The sequence below is a fragment of the Eptesicus fuscus genome, chromosome 14, assembly GCF_027574615.1.
Source record: "Eptesicus fuscus isolate TK198812 chromosome 14, DD_ASM_mEF_20220401, whole genome shotgun sequence".
Lineage (NCBI taxonomy): Eukaryota > Metazoa > Chordata > Mammalia > Chiroptera > Vespertilionidae > Eptesicus > Eptesicus fuscus.
The window spans coordinates 72,372,957-72,394,712 of record NC_072486.1 but is presented as its reverse complement, the minus strand read 5'-3'; the positions used below and the strand labels follow the sequence as shown (position 1 = coordinate 72,394,712).

The following is a 21,756-nucleotide window of genomic DNA, read 5'->3' as shown; positions in this document are numbered from 1 at the left end:
AAGGGGAGGTCTTATTGCCTAGGAAGAATCTAGGCATCATCAGGAAAGATTCAGCTTTTAGGATTGCAAGAAAGATGAAAGGGCCTTGTCAGACTTTTGTTCCTTCCCTGGGGCAGAAGATGAGACAAGTTTGCACCTTAGGCCAGCTGCCAACCTGGATCTCCACCCTAAGCCCCAACCCCAGTGCTCCTTAGTCATCCTCTACTTCTGTCCGTTAGTGAAGAGGAGGAGGCTTGGTAACTGAGACCTTGACAAATGGGTCTTTGTTTTAAATGTGATCCAGGTCCCGAGTATAGCTTATGGCCCTCTGTTCTGCAAGGTATAGATTCAAACCATTTCTTCCACCCTCACATTTCCAATTCCATCTCCACTTATTCTTAGAAGATAAACCTTGTCTGCATCTCTATGGAGATGAGTTTCACCCATTTGTTATCCCTTTGTTGCCTTCTTATATATGTAAAATAGCTCACATCACACCCTACTTTCCAAAATAGACTGGATCCCTCTACTCTTTCATCCTTCCCCATTCTTCCTGCCTTAGATTAAGAAATGGTAGGTTACCTTTTCAAGGAAGGGTGGCTGTGCTTCCTGGGCTTTGGCATCTTGCCTCATGTTTGGTTGACCTTTTTTGCATCCTCAATTTCTCTTTCCACTAGATTCTTTCCTCTTCCACAAATATATGTAAGCCTCTCTTTTTTAAAAATAGCAAACAAAATTAATATAAACCCGTTCATTGGTCCTGCTGTTTATTTAAATTTTATACCATTAAATCACCAGGCCAGTTCTTATCATTCATCCATCCATTCAACCTTCTAATCACCTATTCATCCAGTCTTCCAATCATCCATCCACACATCCATCCATCTATCCATCCATCCATCCATCCAACATTAACTGAGTGCTTACTGTGAGTTTATTTTACACATTAAATAATCAAGCCCCAGAGAATCAAAAGAACCAACCAAGGTCATACACCTCAGCTGTCATGAAGTGTGTTAGGGTTTTTACCGTTTAGCTAGATGGTAGGTTCACTGTTGCTTTCTAATCCAGTTGATGCTGTATAATCCTTGGGATGGAACATGAGTAGGAAACACATACGAGAGAGATTACGTTTTTAAGACTATGAAATGTGTTAATTTATATTTTAATTTTATGGTTATGTATCAGATTAAAAACTGTTTTGTTGTGCTGTGGCAAGCCCAGTTACTAATAGCTATTAGCATGTCCAAAAACTAATTTTAAAATCTAAATTTGCTTATGAGAGCTGTGTAGGTTATGCACTGGGGAGAAGAATTCAAAGTGACAACAAACCTGTGCATGTTAGGTAACACCATCTGCCCATTTGGATTAGTGTGGCTCTTCTGAAATACTGTGAGAGCTGGCCCAAAGCCTGTCATGTTTCAGGATAAGAGGCAGCTTGTTATGCAAAGATCCCAAAATAGAATACTTGGTTTGAAGTTGAAGAAGGCTTTAAGTCCTTTCCTTCTTTCTTGAAGTGTTTGTTCATTCAGTACATATTGGAGCCTCTTCTCTTGGGTGGTGGGGCACTAGTATAAAGAAAGACAGTGATGGGTAAGAAGTCGTCTGCTGCTGAGCAAAGGCCCTCCTCTTCTCCCCCAAACTGCAGAAATAACCCAGTCTTTCCTGAGGCCCATTATTCCTGCTTTAGAAATACTGTATAGAAGGTCTGTCTCCGATTATAATGTAAATATCCTGTTCATAAGAGTCATTTACACCTTAGAGGGAGCTATCGGGTCCCATTTGATTGGCTACTTCTGGATTGGTTTTGACAGCTAGGAAATTTAAGAGAGACAGTAGAGTGGGAGGACACATGGAAGTGAATATTTGAAAAGGGATAGCTACATCTGTCTATTTGTTTAAATGATCAAGAGTGTTAAAAAAGATATCTTATTGCAGGGCCCTGGTAAGATTAGTGGCATGGAGCTGGGGCTTTAGACTAAGCAACTACTTAAGTAACTGTGTGACTTTGGTCAGGTCACAGCACCTTCACATACAGACCTCATTCCTCATCTCTAAATGGAGACTGTACATGGTACTTTAAAGTCCCTTTTAGTACCGACATTCTCTGGTTCTGCTGGGAAAACAGAAATCTGAAGCATCCTGAGGTGCTTTTTGTGATGGGAATAGGCCATGCTAGGAGCAACCTGGGAGAGGCATTGTAGGTCTGTGGCAAGGACTGGTTGTGCAGAGCCACATGTGTGCTCTCTAACAGCTCATGCCTGGTGTGGAGCATTTAGCGCTGTGTGACTGAGAGAATGAAGTAAGGCCTGGCAGGTGCCCAAGCAGCAGAATATAAGAAGCAGAGCAAAGAACGTTCCCCCATCACAGATGATTGAGAGCCACCCGCAGTTCTGTGTTTTGAGTCCCTTGGAGTCTTCTCTTCCAAAGGCAATGCCACTAATCCCTTCAGGGCTATGTTGGATGGTCAGGACTATGGTGAGCAATACCCCTTTTCACAATGATTTCCAGGGTTTTCAGCCAACAACGTAGTAACAAGACAAGATACTGTACTAGCACAAATTGTAGACTGGCAAAAAGAGGGGTATGTCCTAGCAGTATGTGAGGTGTGTATGTTATCAATACACTAAACCCGTGGTCGGCAAACTGCGGCTTGTGAGCCACATGTGGCTCTTTGGCCCCTTGAGTGTGGCTCTTCCACAAAATACCACGGCCTGGGCGAGTCTATTTTGAAGAAGTGGCGTTAGAAGAAGTTTTAAGTTTAAAAAATTGGCTCTCAAAAGAAGTTTCAATCGTTGTACTGTTGATATTTGGCTCTGTTGACTAATGAGTTTGCCGACCACTGCACTAAATGATAGCTTTGCTGTTACTTTTGAGAACTACCTATGCAGCAGGCACTGAACTAGGCCTTTTACATGGAGGTTGAGACCAGGTGTTTTACATGGTTGTGAAAATTGAGGACCATTAATAATAAATATATTTTTATTGATTTTAGAGAGGAAGGGAGAGGGAGAGAGAGATAGAAACATCAATGATGAGACATCATTGATTGGCTGCCTCCTGCACGCCCCCTAATGGGGATCGAGCCCGCAGCCCAGGCATGTGCCCTTGACAGGAATCAACCCAGGACCCTTCAGTCTGTAGGCTGACGCTCTATCCACTGAGCCAAACCAGCTAGGGCTAATAAATATGTTCTTAATATTAAATATGATTTGTAATATATATGATTTCCACTAAAGAAACTTGCTTTCCAATAGATTAAATAATTCACCTGAGGTTACAAACTCTCTTCTGTATCCATGGTTTATAAATTTACCACTCTTAAACTTCCTTCCTTCTTTAAGCAAGATCTTTTATTCCTAGCATTCCAAATGTTATAGACTAGTCCTTTTTATTCTTAGATTTCATAACATATTTTCCCATCTGCACAGTGAAATTTATTAAACTTGATCTCTTAATACATGGAAATTCACATGGGCAATAGTGGTAAATCTTTGGATTTAATCAAGTTCTTGGTCTAATTGTTATTTTCATCTGGTCATTCATAGATGTTCTTTCTGTCTGTCTGAAAGAAATTTTTGTTAGAGCAAAAGAGAGAAAACATCAATTTAAAAATAATAGCTCAAAGCCCATTCCAGAGTAGATATCAAAATTTTGTTTTTATGAAATAAGTAAAGTTAAAGGTAACTAATTATATGTTAATTTCACATTCTTTATTGTTATGGAAATATAATATAGTTATGCTGTGAGACTCTGGGATATAGTTGATTCTTAAATTTCTTCTGAGTAAAGATCTGTGACTGCTTAAAAAAGATGTTCCAAGTCAGACAGGGAGGAGAGGAAAGGATGTGGGAGAGAGCGTTCACTGGAGGGGCAGGGGAGCCAGGGGAGGAGGGTTGGGAGAGGCGCTTGCTTTCCCCGTGCTTAGAAAATTCACTGAGTGTTATTTCTTTTCTCCTTTGCAATCCACAGTACGTAACAATTGGTATGTTTGTGAACTAGGAAACATTATTGGTAGATGCTTGTGTTTATAAAGCACTTCTTAGCAGGTGGGACTTTGCTGAAGCTCTTAGCAGTTGAATGCTATCCATACATGAAATGGGATGCCTCCCACGCTTTCTGTAAAACCAGCCTTTCTCAGGAGGTTGTTTCTTTTTTAATGGATTGTGCTGTCTTAATGACTTTATGCAGGTATGGCTTTATCACAGTCTTAGGTGGAGAATTTCATAAGCCATACTTCTAAAACTGGCTTATTTGTATATATTTTTAGAGTTCTCTTTCAGCTATAATGATTTTGTTATTAGAATAACCAGAGGCCCGATGCACGAAATTCATGCAAGGGGCTCGGCCCTCGCAGCCGTGGCGGCTTGCCTTGGCCCTCGCAGGCTTCATTCGGAAGGTCATCCGGAAGGATGTCTGGAAGGTCCTTCGTCTGTCTGGTCTAATTAGCATATTATGCTTTTATTATTATAGATTATTATAGATATGTAAATTTGTAGAAAAATAATACTGAGCAACTCTTTCAGTGTTCTTTTATCCATGGTTGTAGTTACAGATTTTTCTTTTAAAAAATATTTTTATTTATTTGAGAGAGAAAGAGAGAAACATCAATGTGAGAGCAGAACATTGATTGGCTGCTTCCTGCACACTTCCTACCTGGGATTGAGGCTGCAACCCAGGCCTGTGCCCTGACCAGGAATCAAACCAGCGACCTTTCAGTGCACAGGAAGACACCCAACCAATTGAGCCACACTGGCCAGGGCAGATTTTTTAAAGAAAAACAATATTAATTGGAGAAAACAACAAGAATTTAAAGTATAATTGGTGTTTTGACTTTTATAAATTCTTTAAGTTTTAGAATAAAACAAAATTTTGGGGATAAAAATTATTTAAGGTACATATAATTAGTAAAGGTACATATAACTAGTAAATGCAATATATTTTATGGGCGTGTATACAAAAACCATAAACAATAACAAGGACCATAATCATACTTATTATTTTTCTATTCTAGATATTTGAATGGTGGTATTTTCGCAAGTATGGAACATCATTCATTGAACAAGTCTCAGTAAGCCACTTGCGCCCCCTTCTGGGAGGGGTTGACAACAACTCCTCCAACAATTCTAACTCCAGTAATGGGGACTCAGATTCCAACAGGCAAAGTGTCTCAGGTATGAAAAGTCCTTCTATTTGCAGCAGTTTGGTTACTAAGTTACTCTATGACAGTAAGAATGTTGTTATTTAAATATTCAGAGAAAAATTTAGTTTCTTTTCCCAAGGAGTTGACAACCTCTACCAGAGAACTATCATATAAGCCTCCCAAGGAAAGGAATATTTATCTTGTTTAATTTTATTTTTCTTTCATTTGATTTAGCTAATGGTCAACATTTCAAACTTGAGTCTACAGCCTTCTTGTCCCTAATTTCTCAAACATTATTGAATGTATCAACTTTCTTCCATGCTGATTACAGAATCTTATGTCTACCTAGTGCTGATAGCATTGCTCCTCTGCTTAAAAGTCTTCATCGGTTCTCATTACACTGAAGATAAAACTCAGATTCCTTCGCACAGCATAAGCTGCTTCTAACTGTTTTTGCCTACCAGGGCTTCCGTCCCAATCCTGTCTCTCTCCTTTTTATTTCTCGAACACGCCATGTTTTCTAAAGACCTTCTGCCCAGAAGTCTGTCTCCTTGTCTCTGTGTTTGCTTAATTTTTACAACACAACTCAAATGTCATATCCTCAGAAGCCTTCTGTGATAGATTGTACAACATATCTCCACATTTACTGACTCTTAATATTTTTATCTTTAGCAACATTTATCAAATTGTACTATGATTTTTTTGTTAATGCTCACCCGAGGATATTTTTCCATTGATTTTTAGAGAGAGTGGAAGAGATGGGGAGAGACACAGAGAGAGAAGCATCTATGTGAGAGAATCCATTGATTGGTTGCCTCCTACACGCCACCTTACTGGAGCCAGGAATTGAGGCTGCAACCGACCCTTGACCGGAATCGAACCCGTGACCCTTCAGTCCCAGGGCCAACACTCCAACCACTGAGCCAAACCAGCCAGGGCAAATTGTACTATAATTTTCTAACTGACTATTTTATTATAGTACCTCTAGCATTTTGCAGTATCTCATATCGCTGAAGCTTAGTGAATGAATGAATGAGCACATACAAAACCTATGTTTTCTCCACCCATAAAATAAGAAGGAAGAATATAATTTTATAGTTTGGTCTCATGATCAGCCCAGTAAACATTTCCTAAGTTCCTAATATGAACCTGGGCTTGCACAGGTTCTTATAAATAGTATGTCCTCATGGAACTCTCGTGTCTACTGATGGAGACAAAGTGATTAAGTTCTCTGTATGAGGGGAGCATCAGTGCTGTGGAGAACAGAAGAGGGGTCCTCTGCTTCTTGAAGGAGAGGGCACAAGTTCTGAGACTCAAAGAATGAAGAGGAAGAAATTAAAGAGCTAGGTTAGATGATTTTTCTTCCTTCCTAGAATAACTCAGTCCACATTTCATAGGCAGCTGATAAGCTCAAGTAGCATTGTGTATATATTTTATTCCTGATGTTCATTCAATGCTCTTTTAATACACCCTTTGCCAGCCAGCCATGAGTGGCAATGGGCACCTCTAGGTACACATTTACTTCATCCTAAAGGTTACATGTATAAGAGAGGGTACACCAAGGTGACAAAATTATCTGAGACTTTGTAAACTCATCCACTTTGTGAAAGAAACAAAAAGAAACCTCAGCAAAGTGAACCATTACTTTAACCAGCTACTCTAATGAGTGTGGCATATCATGCTAACGAGGAATCTTGATCACTCAGTAATCATCACATAAGCAGTTGTGGATAATTGCCATCACTTTGCATCTGCTGTGAAGACTTCAGAGATTAAATGTGCTCTTGCCTGATTACTGTAGTCTTTAACTGATACAGAACATTGTAAAAAATTAACGGATTGAAAACAGAAAGCAGCCTCATTTGAGGCCAGTCTTTATTGTGAATATCTTTTTATTTTCATTAAAATTATCTCTCTACCTGCCGAAACCAGTTTGGCTCAGTGGATAGAGCATCGGCCTGCGGACTGGAAGGTCCCGGGTTCGATTCCGGTCAAGGGCATGTACCTTGGTTGTGGGCACATCCCCAGTGCGGGGTGTGCAGGAGGCAGCTGATCGATGTTTCTAACTTTCTATCTTTCTCCCTTCCTCTCTGTAAAAAATCAATAAAATACATTTAAAAAAGTAATTATCTCTCTACCCAGTTTAAATCTGTTGACATCATTCCTTAATGCAATAAAGAGCTCATGCTCTTCTTATTGTTATTATAATTTTTCTCTCTCTCTTTATGAATGCCTTGAATAAGCCTTATGCATTCAATGAAAGCCCTTTATAAAAATACTAGAGGCCCGGTGCATGGATTCATATGCAGGTGGGGTCCCTCAGCCTGTACAATCTGGGACCCCTCAGGGGATGTTGGACTGTGGGTTTCGAAATCCCGCAGTCCGACATCCCCCCCGAGGGATGTAGCAGTGCCAAAGTGGCAGGCGGCCGGGCGCAGCTCTGCTGCTGCTCATCCCGGCCCCTCTGCACCTACCACCACCGCGGCTTAGTAGTGCTACCGTGGAGGTGGGAGAGGTTCCCACCGCTGCAGCTGCGCTCGCCCACCGTGAGCCTGGCTTCTGGCTGAGTGGTGCTACCGCTGTGGGAGCACACTGACCACCAGGGGGCAGCTCCTTCATTGAGCGTCTGCCCCCTGGTGGTCAGTGCATGTCATAGCAACCGGTTGACCAGTTGTTCCGGTCGTTTGGTCATAAAGGTCACTTAGGCTTTTACATATACAGGCAGTCCTTGGGTTACGTCAGACTAAACGTACATCGCTTCGTGGTTATGTCGCCATCTCCCATTTATTTATTAAAAAAAAAAGTTCCATCATTTCAACGTATGTACATATGTGCTTTATGTTTTTTATTATTTATTTACCACAAGTAAAGGTCAGGAATTGTTATCTTTCTTTTAAATTTTTTTTTTACTATTTCACTTCATTACTGCTGTGTATGTGCTCTATGTGAGTGATGTAGGTGCTTATGTAGGTGGGTTCCGACTTACGGCGAAAATCACATTACGTCGCGCCATAGGAATGGATTTCCAACGTAACCTGAGGACCTATTATATAGATAGTCCACAATAATAATCATGGACATTCCCAGTTTTATTTGTACTGAGTTATTACCTGGTGAATACTGAGCTTTTGAATATTATTCAGTTCCACTAGCATTTATTAAATATCTACTACTATGCAAAAATATTTCTATTCATAATATATATAGTATTTATGATCTGATCTCATAACTGTGCAAATAGTTATATTTAGGCAAATTGAAATTATCCTAAGCATTTTTTAAAAATATATGTTTTTATTGATTTCAGAGAGGAAGGGAGAGGGAGAGAGAGGTAGAAACAACAATGATGAGAGAGAATCATCCATCAGCTGCCTCCTGCACACCCCCTACTGGGGATTGAGTTCATAATCCCTGCCCTGACCAGGAATCCAACCATGCGCTCATGGTTCATGGGTCAGTGCTCAACCACTAGGCCACACCGGCCAGGCATAAGTATTTTTAGGGCTCAGTCTGCACAGTTCTCCTTGACATTTGGGTTTCTAATATTTGGCTAACTCAGACCAACAAATATGTATGTATGATGGTATGGAAATACCAGATACCATGGGACTAATACCATTTCCTCTTCTTTTTTTCTTTTGGTGATTTTTATTTTTTAATAAAAATATTATAAAATTGTCTGTGCTTATCTCTATCCTTAAGCACTTTCTATAGTCTGGTTTCAGCTAAGTATAAAAGGAAAAGTAGGTCAAAACTGAGAGTAATAAAAATATTTTGTTAAAATTATTTGTTTAAAAATCCCTATTGCCTTAAAAATAATAAAATGACTATTGCCTTAATAACAGAAGGGTGAATCTATTGAATTTCTTGGAGCATCATAAGACAGTTCTTTGCTGGATCTTACATGAAATACAACATGGCTAACAAAGTCCCATTGGGCATTGGCAAAAACACTTGAATGACATTGCTTATTTGAGAAAATCATTGAAAAAGCTAAATATAAACAAAATACTAGTTATAAACATCAGTCTATATGAAACTCATAGTCTAGCTCTTTTTATAAAGAATCATTTGTTTTGATTAAAAGCTAAAAGACCTGGCCTACATTAGAATAATTTGGGGAGTGAGGAGTGAGAAGTTTGTGATTGTTACAGGGCAGACTGTTCATATATTTGTTTAACATTTGGATCTGTATAAATTGACCTAAGTGCAAACCCTCTCAAAATTTGCAGTGATCTTTATCTTAATATAGCCAAATTTTAGATTATTTGACTTAGGTCAATATTTATGAACATTTCATTTGTTTTGTGTTATTTGCTATTTTTCTCACAAATATAGTTTCTGATAAATCTTGCAGATATATTTGCCATGTCATCTGCTGCCATTTCTTAATTCAAGTTAGCTTTTGAGATGATGATGCATAGGGATTGAAAACGTGGCCAACCTCTCCCTGTCTTAAGGGAATAGATTCTCATGGCCCAATAACATTCTAAATTTGGGTTTATGGAAACATCTGTGTGATAATTTTCCCTGTTCTCAAATAAGATGCTATAAAGACAAGATTTGCAGTGCTCAGTTTCTTCAAGATATTTGGAAAAGTGCAGGATGTTCCATCACGTGAGACGTATCCTTGCCAAAGTCAAGTTTAAATTCTCTGAGACACTTTAATAGCCTCTTGAATAGAATTGGATCTTTAGACAAATTGGTTATAGTCATTTGGCTTTCTGTCACCAATCATCTCATTTTACACTCATATAATCTGTATAAGGTCTATATCTTTTATCTAAAACTTTTAAAAATAATTTCATATAGAATTTTGAATTACAGTATTATATCACTAGAGGCAATTCAAGCACTGATTAAATACAGATAATAAATTAAAGAAAAGCAATGGAAATGAAGAAACTCATGTAGAGGGCTAAGATATATTCTAAGACCTTCATAGACCCTTGAAGTCTCATAACACTAGAGCAAATAATTTTTCCCATAGAAAGCCATATAGTTCAAATAGTAATAACTAACACTCTAAGTGCCTACTATCAGCTTTACATGTATTAACTCACCTAATCCTCACAATAACCCCACAAACAAATATTATAATCTCTATGTTACAGTTGAGGGAGCTGAGGTACAGGAAGGTTAAGTCATCTGCCCAAGGTCACATTTGGTGGTTTTACTTCAAAGTCCAAGATATTAAGTACTTCCTCAAAAATTTAGTCCAGATCCTCTATGAGGCCTATAAACTCAAGACTAATGCAATTATTAAGCAATTAAACAGAATCATTTCATTAAAACCCTGTACTCTAGAATATAATGTTATTGCTGATGTGACATTAGCCAATAAACAGCTCAGTGGCAGGATTGCTGATGTTTGAGAGCTCAGGCTTTTGGGTCAGTCCAATGTGGCCCTAATCTCTCCATTGCTTACAGATTGTGACCTTGGGCAAGTCACTTGAACCTTCCTTAATATCTTAATTTTCACACATGGAAATAATGATACTGTTAACTTCATAGAGTAGTCTGCGGATTAAATGAATCATGCAGCAATATCAAGTCAGAGGACAACCATTTGGCAGTGTTCTCCACATGAACTGACTTCTTTATGAATCTGATGGGAAGGACTGAGATAAGGCCGAGGGTTCAGCTAGGTTATTACTAGTTTAGTGACTCATTATAACCAGGCCTTTCAGTGCTTACATTTCAGATATATCCCTCAGCAAAACTGCAAATTGCTACATGTCAAGGACCCTGGGAGTTGCTCTCCAATACTCTCAATCAGGGGAAAACCAGTTTGTACTTGCCAAAATCTGTGTATGTGTTGAAAATGATTCTCTTAGCCAATGCTTATTACGTCTTTTGAAATATTTTGCCACTAAAATTTATGTCTGGTATAGATTAGATTTCTAGTTAAATGGTGAACATTAGTCCCTGGTGAACATTTATTCACAATTTCCACATTATTTGGTAGGGTTGATTGATTTAGGGAGTAACGTTTTTTGAATTGAAAGCTACCTACATGTTACTTTGTGACTTCTAATAATTGTTTAAATAATTATTTTGAAAAGTTATGAAAGTAGTTAAAGCTTAATTATATAAGAAAATGGATATTTTGTTATTCTTGATGATTGCTTAAAATTGACCCATATGAGGTTCATTTCTGAAATTGACTTGGTTGGGGTTAATCTTGTGGTTTTTATTTTAAATATGTTTTTATCGACTTTAGAGAAAGAGGAAGGGAGATGGAGAGAGAGAAACATCAATGAGAGAGAGAAACATTGATTGGCTGCCTCCTGCACGCCCCTTACTGGGGATTGAGCCTAGAATCTGGACATGAGCCCTTGAACTGGAATAAAACGGGTGACTTCTCGGTTCATAGGTCATCACTCAACCACTGAGCAACACCGGCCAGGCAAATCTTGATTGTTCTAACATATCTGATGAACTCTAGTTAGGGTTCTTTTCTGTTATACTTTGGAGCTAAAATGTCTAAAAGTAGTATTCTGATGAAGGCACAGGATTTAAAAATATGATGTTGTAGGGTGACAGGTCTCTTGCATACAGTGGGTAATTGTTGGGCACTCTGGACACCAGGCTTTAATCTCAGTTAATGTGAACCTTGGGAAATTATGTAGCTTTCCTATGCTTTACTCCTTACTTCTGTAAAAAGGGCCCACTATATGCTCCCCTCACTAAGGGTTATAGATAACTTGAGCTTTAATCCCCTTTATGAAAAGGCTCAATGAAAATCAAGCTTATAGCTATAACAAAAATTTCTGTTGCTATTGTTTGTGATAATAATATTACCACCATGATCAGGTGTTGTACTCTGGGAAGAGATGGTAACTTTTTAGTATAAGAAATCTTCCTAGGCTATGAATTAGTAATTTATATATTTGAGGGCCCCAGGAGTGGGATACACACACACACACACACACACACACACACACACACACACACACATATATGCCTAAGTGGTTGACTGGTTGTTATGACGATCGCTATGACGATGCACTGACCACCAGGGGGCAGACACTCAAAAAGGAGCTGCCCCCCTGGTGGTCAGTGCACTCCCACAGCCACCTCCCGCAGCTGACCAACCTCCCAAAGTCCCTCACCCTGGCCGGCCATCCCTGATCGGCCCCGATCAGCACAAGCCCAATCGCTGGCCAGGCCAAGGGACCCCACCCATGCATGAATTCATGCACCAGGTGTGTAGTCCTCCTATCTAATAAAAGAGTAATATGCAAATTGACCATCACTCCAACACACAAGATGGCTGCCCCCATGTGGTCAAAGATCCTGCCCCCATGTGGACACAAGATGGCCACCACAAGATGGCCAGCAGGGGAGGGCTGTTGGGAGGGACCAGGCCTGCAAGGGAGGGCAGTTGGGGGCAATCAAGCCTGCTGGGGAGGGCAGTTAGGGGTGACTAGGCCAGCAGAGGAGGGAAGTTGGGGGTGACTGGGCCTGCAGGGAAGAACAGTTGGGTGGGACCCAGGCCTGCAGGGGAGAGAAGTTGGGGGAGACTAGGCCTGCAGGGGAGGGCAGTTAGGGTTGACCAGGCCTGCAGGGGAGGGCAGTTATGGGTGACCAGGCCTGCAGGGGAGGGCAGTTAGGGGTGACCAGGCCTGCAGGGGAGGGCAGTTAGGGGCAAACAGGCTGGCAGGGGAATGGTTAGGGGGTTATCAGGCTGGCAGGCAGAAGCGGTTAGAGGCAATCAGGAAGGCAGGCAGGCAAGCAGTTGGCAGCCAGCAGTCCTGGATTGTGAGAGGGCAGTCGGACATCCCTCAAGGGGTTCCAGATTGGAGAGGGTGCAGGCTGGGCTGAGGGATACATACCCCTGAGCACGAATTTCATGCACTGGGCCTCTAGTATATAATAAAAGCATAATATACTAATTAGACCAGATGTCCTTCTGGACAACCTTCTGGATGAAGCTGGGGCAGCTGGAGGGAAGCCCAGGTCCTGGGTGCCAGAGGGAAGCTGGTGCCAGCAGCTGGCAAAAGTGAGGCCTACTCTTGCACGAATTTCATGCATTGAGCCACACACACACACACACACACACACACATATTGTATTTTCTGGCATATAAGACGACTTTTTAACCCAGGAAAATCTTCTCAAAAGTCGGGGGTCTTGTACGCCAGAAAATATGGTAACCCACCCATCATTTGGCAATAACTCACTTGTTAATTCTAAATTGTAAATACCGTATTTTCCGGCATACAAATTATATATATAATTTTTTTAATTTAGGAGGGAAACGTTTTCAGAATTAAATAAGTTGGATGTAGAATAATATTTTCTTCCATTTTATTAAAAGTCCCATGACATTAGAACCTTTTTATTTTCCTGAGAATTAAGTTCTCTTTTTCCTTAAGGATTGTGACAAAGGGAAAGTCTTTGGTTCTCTCAGAACATTTGTTCCAGCTATAGAGCTTCTTCAGCTTACTGTCAGATAATGGTTCAATGTCCTTCTTAGTTTTCTACCAAGGCTCTAAAACATCCTTTTTATCATAAACTATTTTTTTTTTTTTTTTGTAACTCAGGGCCTAGTGCAGGGACGAATGCATAATAGCTCCTCTCTACATGTTTCAACCACACAGTCCTATGAGTGACGGGTGGGCATTCCAGAGGAGTAATTGAATCTGAAAAGGCATGAAGTGAGCATCATTGAGATTGGAAGTTTTAGTAGGGAAAGGAGAGAGGGAAGACTGAAGCAAAGATGGGAGCTTGATTTTAAAGTCATTGGTGATAGGTACTATTATATATATATATATATATATATATGTATATTCTTTGTGTCCTACACAGAGACTTAGCATCCTATTATGACAAGGGAGAAAAATCTGTTCTGTAGGCTTTGGGGACTTTCTGCAGGCTTTGGGAACTAAATAAGTGCTATTCTATTAAATACTGCTTCTCTTTCTCTAATTGCATTCTTGCCTGCATGCCGAAGTCTGAACATTTCTGTCAGCAGTTGGGGGCAAAGACTTGCCTGTGGGCTGCTGCAGACAGAAGGAAGTATAGAGGACATGTTTATTGTATCAGGAGCACACTTTAAACTGAACTATTAATGACGTTAGCAAGCCCCTGAAGGGGTCTTCGTCAACTTTGAGTGCCTCTAAAGAGTATGAAATTGTTGGTATTAATGGAAAATTTGTTTTGGAGATAAACTTTTGTGTCTTAAGGAATTTATTCCTCAAAGGCACAAATAAGATAAGAAACTTGAACTCATCTGGAAAAAACTTTTACCCTCTGGAGACCTGAGTTTAATTTTCTGACTTAAATCTCCATATTCTAATATGTTTGGCATTTTTAACTTTTGTCCATATCACAAAACCATCAGGCAGTCTGATATTTATGGGTTAGGGTCCCTAGAGTGATTCCATATTAAAGTTTTTGTGGTAAAGATTAGATTATGAAATAGAGCAGCAAAGAAGAAATTAGTGTAGTTATGACCTAATATGAAGTGAAACTTTGACATGTGTTCATATTTGACTTCTAGATTACTTATTCTTTTTTATTTTTAAAATATTTTTTATTGACTTTTACAGACAGAGGAAAGAAGAGGAGAGGGAGAGAGAGATAGAAACATCGATGAGAGGGGAAACATCGATTGGCTGCCTCCTGCATGTCCCCACCTGGGATCATGCCTGCAACCTGGGCATGTGCCCTGACAGGGAATCAAACCAGAAACCTATTGATGCATAGGTTGACTGAACCACACTGGTTGGGCCAGATTGCTTATTCTTTTTTTTAATTTTTTTATTTTTTATTTCTTTATTGATTAAGGTGTCACACATTTGTCCTCATCCCCCCATTCCCATCCCACACCCCTCCCCACGGATGCCCCCACCCCCCTGATGTCCTTAACCATTCGTTAGGCTCGTATGCATGCACACAAGTCCTTTGGTTGATCTCTCCCCACTCCCCCCACCCTCCCCTCCCCTCCCTCTGAGGCCCGACAGTCCGATCGATGCCTCCTTGTTTCTGGGTCTGTTCTTGTTCATCAGTCTATGTTGTTCATCATTTCCCCTAGATGAGTGAGATCATGTGTCACTAGAAATATACTTATAAGAACCGAATGTGAGACGAGCAGTAATAGTTATGTTGACAGGCAAATGAATCAGTCTGTAGTGAGTTTCTTTCTGGACCAACAGTTCTTTTGAGACCCAATTTCAATGTCCACCAGTTTCTTATGAGTACATGTTGGCACTGACTTTTCAGCTCTGGATGGTGGACAAATGGTGATAATGCAGTTCCGACTCCCTCTGGTTTGGTCTCGCCCGGACCCAGGGGCGCGTGGCCTCACCCGGACTCAGGGGCGCGTGGCCTCACCCGGACCCAGGGGCGCGCGGCCTTACCCGGACCCAGGGGCGCGCGGCCTTACCCGGATCCAGGGGCGCGCGGCCTCACCCAGACCCGGGCTCCAGCCTCACCCTGATGCAGGGGCACGCTGCCTCCACTGGACGCAGGGGCGTGCAGCCTCTCCCAGACCCGGGGGCGCGCGGCCTCACCCGGGCCCGGGACCCAGCCTCATCTGGACCCAGGGGCGCGTGGCCTCTCCCGGACCCAGGGGCGCGGCCTCACCCGGATCCAGGGGCGCATGGCCTCACCCGGACCCGGGATCCAGCCTCACCCGGACCCAGGGGCGCGTGGCCTCTCCCGGACACAGGGGCGCGGCCTCACCCGGACCGGGGACCCAGCCTCACCCGGATCCAGGGGCGCATGGCCGCACCCGGACCCGGGATCCAGTTTCACCTGGACCCAGGGGCATGCGGCCTCGCCCGGAACCAGGGGCGCATGGCCTCACCTGGACCCAGGATCCAGCTTCACCCAGACCCAGGAGCGCGTGGCCTCACCCGGACCCAGGGGCGCGTGGCCTCTCCCAGACCCAGGGGCACGGCCTCACCCGGACCCGGGACCCGGCCTCACCCGGATCCAGGGGCACACGGCCTCACCCAGACCCGGGATCCGGCCTCGCCCGGACCCGGGGGCGCGCGGCCTCACCCGGACCTGGGGGCGCATGGCCTCTCCTGGACCCGGGGGCACGGCCTCACCCGGACCCGGGACCCAGCCTCACCCAGATCTAGGGGTGCGTGGCCTCTCCTGGACCCAGGGGCACGGCCTCACCCGGACCCGGGACCCAGCCTCACCCGGACCCAGGGGCACGTGGCCTCACCCGGACCCAGATCCAGCCTCACCTGGACCCAGGGGCACGGCCTCACCCGGCCCCGGGACCCAGCCTCACCCGGACCCAGGGGCACGTGGCCTCACCCGGACCCAGGGGCATGCAGCCTCACCCAGACCCGGGACCCAGCCTCACCCAGACCCAGGGGCGTGCGGCCTCACCTGGATCCAGGGGCGCGTGGCCTCCCCCGTACCTGGGACCCAGCGGGGCTTCGTCTTCTTGATCCCAATTCCTGTCAGTCAATTCCCTCTCAGCAATTCCTTCGGCCATTTTCTCAAAGCTCCGGGGCGGCTGCCGCAGAACTCGCTGGGCGGTGGGCTCGGCGAAGCTCTGGTGTGCCCGGTGCGCGGTGGCGGGCTGGTCCGAAGTCGCTGCGGCGGCACTCAGGTCTGCAGCGGCGACCAGTCGCCGGGCGAGCGCACCTGGATCCGGGACCCAGCGGGGCCTCGTCTTCCCGATCCCAACTCCCATCGGTCAATTCCTTCTCAGCCATTCCTCCGGCCATTTTCTCAAAGTTCCGGGGCGGCTGCTGCGGAACTTGCTGGGCGGTGGGCTCGGCGAGGCTCCGGTGCACCCGGTGCGAGGTGGCGGGCTGGTCCAAGGTCGCTGCGACAGCGCTCGGGTCTGCAGCGGCGGCCGGTCGCCGGGCGTGCGCACCTGGCCGCTTCTGGGGCACAGAGATTCTCGAAGGACTCAGAGGTCAGCAAGCGCGGGGTCTCCCACCCCATGTCTCCCAGGGGCTCGTCTGTCCATGCTCGGCAGCGAGCGGAGCCGTCCCCTCAGCCGGAGACCACCGGGGGAACCGTGCCGAGCATGTTCCAGGCTGCCATTGTGTCGCCAGAGCCGTAGTTCTTAAAGTGTGATCTTTGGCTCATCGGCAACAGCATCATATCGCGTTCCCCTCTCTTTTATTCTAGTTGTAGAGCATCCACTCAGCCAGCCCTCCGGTGGTTCTGGATGGTGTCTGCTCTGTTTTCCAGTTGTAGTTTCAAAATTGTTGTGGTAGGTAACAATCAGGCGTCTGCCCTATGCCGCCATCTTGGTCCTCCAGATGATTCTTAAGTAACCTTATAAATGTGGTTCTGAACACTGTGTCGTCCATTAGTTTACTTTCCTTCATCCCTTCTATAGGTGACCTGCTTCGGTGTCTCCACCTTTTGGCTGCTTCCCTATGTTGATGGAGTGGCTTTGTGTGGTCAGTGACCTATAGGGGCCGGTAGCTCAGCTTCCCCAATCTCCCTAGGTGGTCGCTCTTGGTACCCCCCTTTGTGGGCTGAGTGCAAAGTCTTGGTGTTGTTAAGACTTGATTGCTGTTGGTACACTGGGAGGATTTGACCTCCAGTCCAATTGGCTGTGAGGATCAGCTGTGTCTACGCCGGGAGACAGCCTTATTCAACTAGACTTGCAAAATTGTAAAAGCCTCTGTGCTCAGCTTGGATGGGGTGGAGTTTCAGGGTGGAGCCTACAGCCTTGGCTTCCCGTCAGCCCTGCCCTATGAGGTTCCTGGGTCTCAGTGTCCCTCAGTGTCCCTCGGTACTAGCTGCAAGCACCTCTGAGAGAAAGGCGCCCTGGAGTTTCACCTGCTGCCAAACAGTCTAGTCTCTCCCCCAATGAATCTGGATTCCCAGATTCTCGCCCGGAATTGGGTTTCAGTGTAGTCGGAACTGGGGCTCAGCGCAGTCTGGCGCTTTTGTCTCCTTCCCACCAGGGCAATTCAGCGGCACAGTCAACAGACCATCCTCTGCGCGCATTCCCGTGCGTGCCTCTGGTGCTCTGCCTTTCGCCACTCCTCTGCGTTTCCACTTTACAGCCCAGATTCCCCCAGTATGAACCTGGCTTCCCAGGGTCTCGCCAGGAACTGGGGTTCAGCGCAGACCGGAGCTTTTGTCTCCTTCCCGCTAGGGCAATTCAGCAGCACAGGCAACAGTCCGTCCTCTGCGTGCATTCACATGTGCGCCTCCGGAGCTCTGCCTTTCGCCGCTCCTCTGTGTTTCCGCCTTACAGCCCAGATTCCCCCAGCATGAGCCTGGCTTCCCAGGGTCTCACCTGGAACTGGGGTTCAGTGCAGTCAGAGCTGGGGTTCAGTGCAATCTGGAGCTTTTATCTCCTTCCCGCTAGAGAACGCCGGCCAGGCAGTCAGCTGCCCCGTCCTCTCCGGCTCCGTCCTCCCCACACGCGCGCGTGCTCGTGTCTCCACCAGTGTCTCCTTACCTCAGGCTTTTACGGCTCCTCTGATTTTCCTTGTGGTTTTCTCTTTCCTTCTAGTTGTGGGCATTTCAGTCAGCCAGCTTTCCTGTGGTTCTGGATGATGTTGTTTTAACTTTTAGTTGTATTTTTGAAATTGTTGTGCCAGGCTGTAGGTTAGGTGTTTAACCTATGCCGCCATCTTGGTTTCTCTTCCAGATTGCTTATTCTTAATGGAAAATTATACCTTCCCTGCACCCTCCATTTGAAGGGTATAGCTAATGAAAACATTTCTTACGTATTTCATCATGTTTTTTATCATTTAGAACATTTTGCATTTTTTTATAATCCTGTTTTTTAAAGTTTGAGGATAGTGAAGAAACTGACTATAGACCACATGTATAACACTAATATTAACAATGATTTTGTTTGATTTTTTTTTACTACTGTGTTTTAGTTTAAAAAATATTATTGAGTCATTTTAAAATATATATATTGATTTCAGAGAGGAAAGGAGAGGAGAGAGAGATAGAAACATCAATGATGAGAGAGAATCATTGATCAGTCGGCTGCCTCCTGCACACCCGTAACTGGAGATCGAGCTCACAACCTGGGCATGTGCCCTTGACCAGAATCGAACCTGGGATCCTTCAGTCCACAGGCTAGGGCTTGAGTCCTTTTTATGAAAGGTGAAGACTGTGCCCATCTCCCTCTCCCTGGTTCTTTGTTTTAGTAAATTGTATTCCTTTAAAAATTTTTTTAAAAATTACAGTTGATATACAATAACACTTAGTTTCAGGTATACAATTAATGATTATGAAGTAATCACCCCAATAAGTACAGTACAGTATCTGACACCATACAATATTACTATATTATTGACTATATTTCCTGTGCTGTAATTTACATCCCCATGACTTTTTTATAACTGGCAATCTGTATTTCTCAATGCCATTTTTTTACATTTTTTTTATTAAGGTATTATATGTGTACATATCTTACCATTGCCCCCCACCCCACCCCACTCCCATACATGCCCTCACCCCTCAGTGTTTTACGTCCATTGGTTATGCTTATATGCATGCATACAAGTCCTTCAGTTGATCTCTTATCTCCTCCACCTCTCCCTAACCTTCCCGCTGTAATTTGACAGTGTGTTTGATGCTTTACTGCCTCTGTATCTATCTTTTTGTTCATCACTTTATAATACTCTTTATTATCCACAAATACGTGAGATCATGTGGTATTTTTCTTTCATTGACTGCCTTATTTCACTTATCAATGCCATTTTTTTTTAAAGTTCAGTTCCCTAATAGAAGGCATAAAAAGTATTTCAAAATGTTTCCAGCACCCCCTGCTGGCTACATTTTTGCACTTCCTAAATAAATATAGCATCTTCAGATACTGCTCATCTTCAGATAATACTTTAGGTATACCTACTATTTATGCAGTTATTTTTATTTAGAAATAATTTTATTTGCATACAATATATAAAGTTGGATTGAACTTTTAATTGAAGATAGTTTGCTTTATAATTTGTCAATTGATATTTGAACGTGCTTATCCTTCCAGTCAATATAATGATATATTTGCTGGAGACAAATTAGTTGCCATAACCTTTCTACTAATATTTCAGATGAAATTCATTGAGGGAGAGGCATCTCCCCAAATGTACCTGTTTTATTGTAAATAATGCTACCATGAGGGTCTTTGTGCATAATCCTGTGCATATGTTTATTGTATGTTAACTACAAAACTTGCAATATTTATGAAGTTTTAAGAAGAGCACTTTGAATCTTGAAAGACATCCTCTGAGGAGGGGTTGGGGTGGTTAAGACCTAAGAATTATAGCCACAAGAACAACAATCATGGTGGATTGGCTCAACAGTATGATTCAAGCCATGATCTGGCATGTGCTAATGACACTTCTTAGGAACTTTTTGTTGGGGAGAAAGGTAATTATTTAAGGGAAGCATAATTATTTAGTTAGTGCCATGTGAAGTGACAGCCACTGAATTTCAGTTTCCTAAGAATACAATTAAAAGATGCTGAACTGAGCCAAGATCGTTTCCTAAATGACAAGTTAAGCTAAGTGACAGAAAACTTAGGGCCATTGTTTATAAACATTGAGCAAATTTTAACTGGAATCCTGTGCTAATTTAAAGATACATTTATCTCTTTAAAATAAAAACATGTTTTCCTGTTATGTGTACACCCTTCATTCCATATTTTTAACAACAATTTATTGCGATTGCTTAGTGTTCCCATAGTGCTTCATGTTTTTCATTTTCACACTGTATTGTAATAATAGTTACCTCTTTGTTTCCCCCACTGGTTGCTCAGTGCTCATTGGATGGATGGGAGGGTGAGTTGGTAGGTGAGTGGGTGAAAAAATGGATAGTGAATATAATAGGACTGAGGGTAGAACCTTAATGTCTTATCCATGGCCTTTAATGTTCCTTTGATTTCTACAATAATTGCTTACTTTTATGTGTATGTCTTTAGGTGTGTTTTTTTTGGCTGAACACACACACACGGATGTTTTAAGTACTATTAACTAATTTTATTTTCTAATAAAATATTTATCCAAAGAACTGTAGTATTCTGAATCAGTAGAAAGTCTTAATCATAGGCTGTCTTAAAAGAGTTTTAGTTTGTTAGTCATGCACTTACTATTACACAGTCCTAAGAACTAATGATTGACTTTCCTAAGTTAAGTCCTGTGATTCTAAATTTCTATGGTCCTTAACAAAGATGTATAATCTATTAGTACATGCTAACATTATGATGTTAGTATGATGATTAATGCATCTGGATAGATAAGCAATGTTAAATGCTTTAAAACGATTTAATTTCATAGCCTTTCTCCCTACCATAATGTTAACTGCATTAATTTTCCTATCAATCCTTTTATGACAGTGTAAAAGCAATTTGGTGAATTATCACACAACAATATCACATAGACCCTAATTAGAAATCTAAGGCTCTTTGCATATTATACTATAAAGCTTCCGTTTTGCTTGTTATGTATAAAGTTATTATAAGATATATTTTAGAATAACAGAAAGTACTTCTACCCATAACTTTAGAAATAAACTTACAGAAACTATTTAGACCTCTTGAAATGATTGTAGAAGTTATAAACTAGCTGATTTTGGCACATAACTTGATTTAATAAATGAGGAAACTTGGGCTCAGAGAGATTAGGTAAAAATTTCCAAAGTCCTGGTGCCTGAGCTACATTTCCTGATTAATC

At 42.7% G+C, this 21,756-nt stretch overlaps 1 protein-coding gene across 7 annotated transcripts in view; it reads left to right on the top strand.

Moving 5' to 3' along the window:
- The window catches only part of ST7 (suppression of tumorigenicity 7), a 308,974-nt gene that overhangs the window by 175,944 nt on the left and 111,274 nt on the right, over positions 1–21,756 (top strand). For all 7 annotated transcript variants that reach the window (XM_054725931.1, XM_054725934.1, XM_054725933.1 and 4 more), the window contains exon 3: positions 4,994–5,153. In XM_054725931.1, the coding sequence (XP_054581906.1) occupies positions 4,994–5,153 (160 nt within the window). The remainder of the gene's footprint in view (positions 1–4,993; positions 5,154–21,756) is intronic.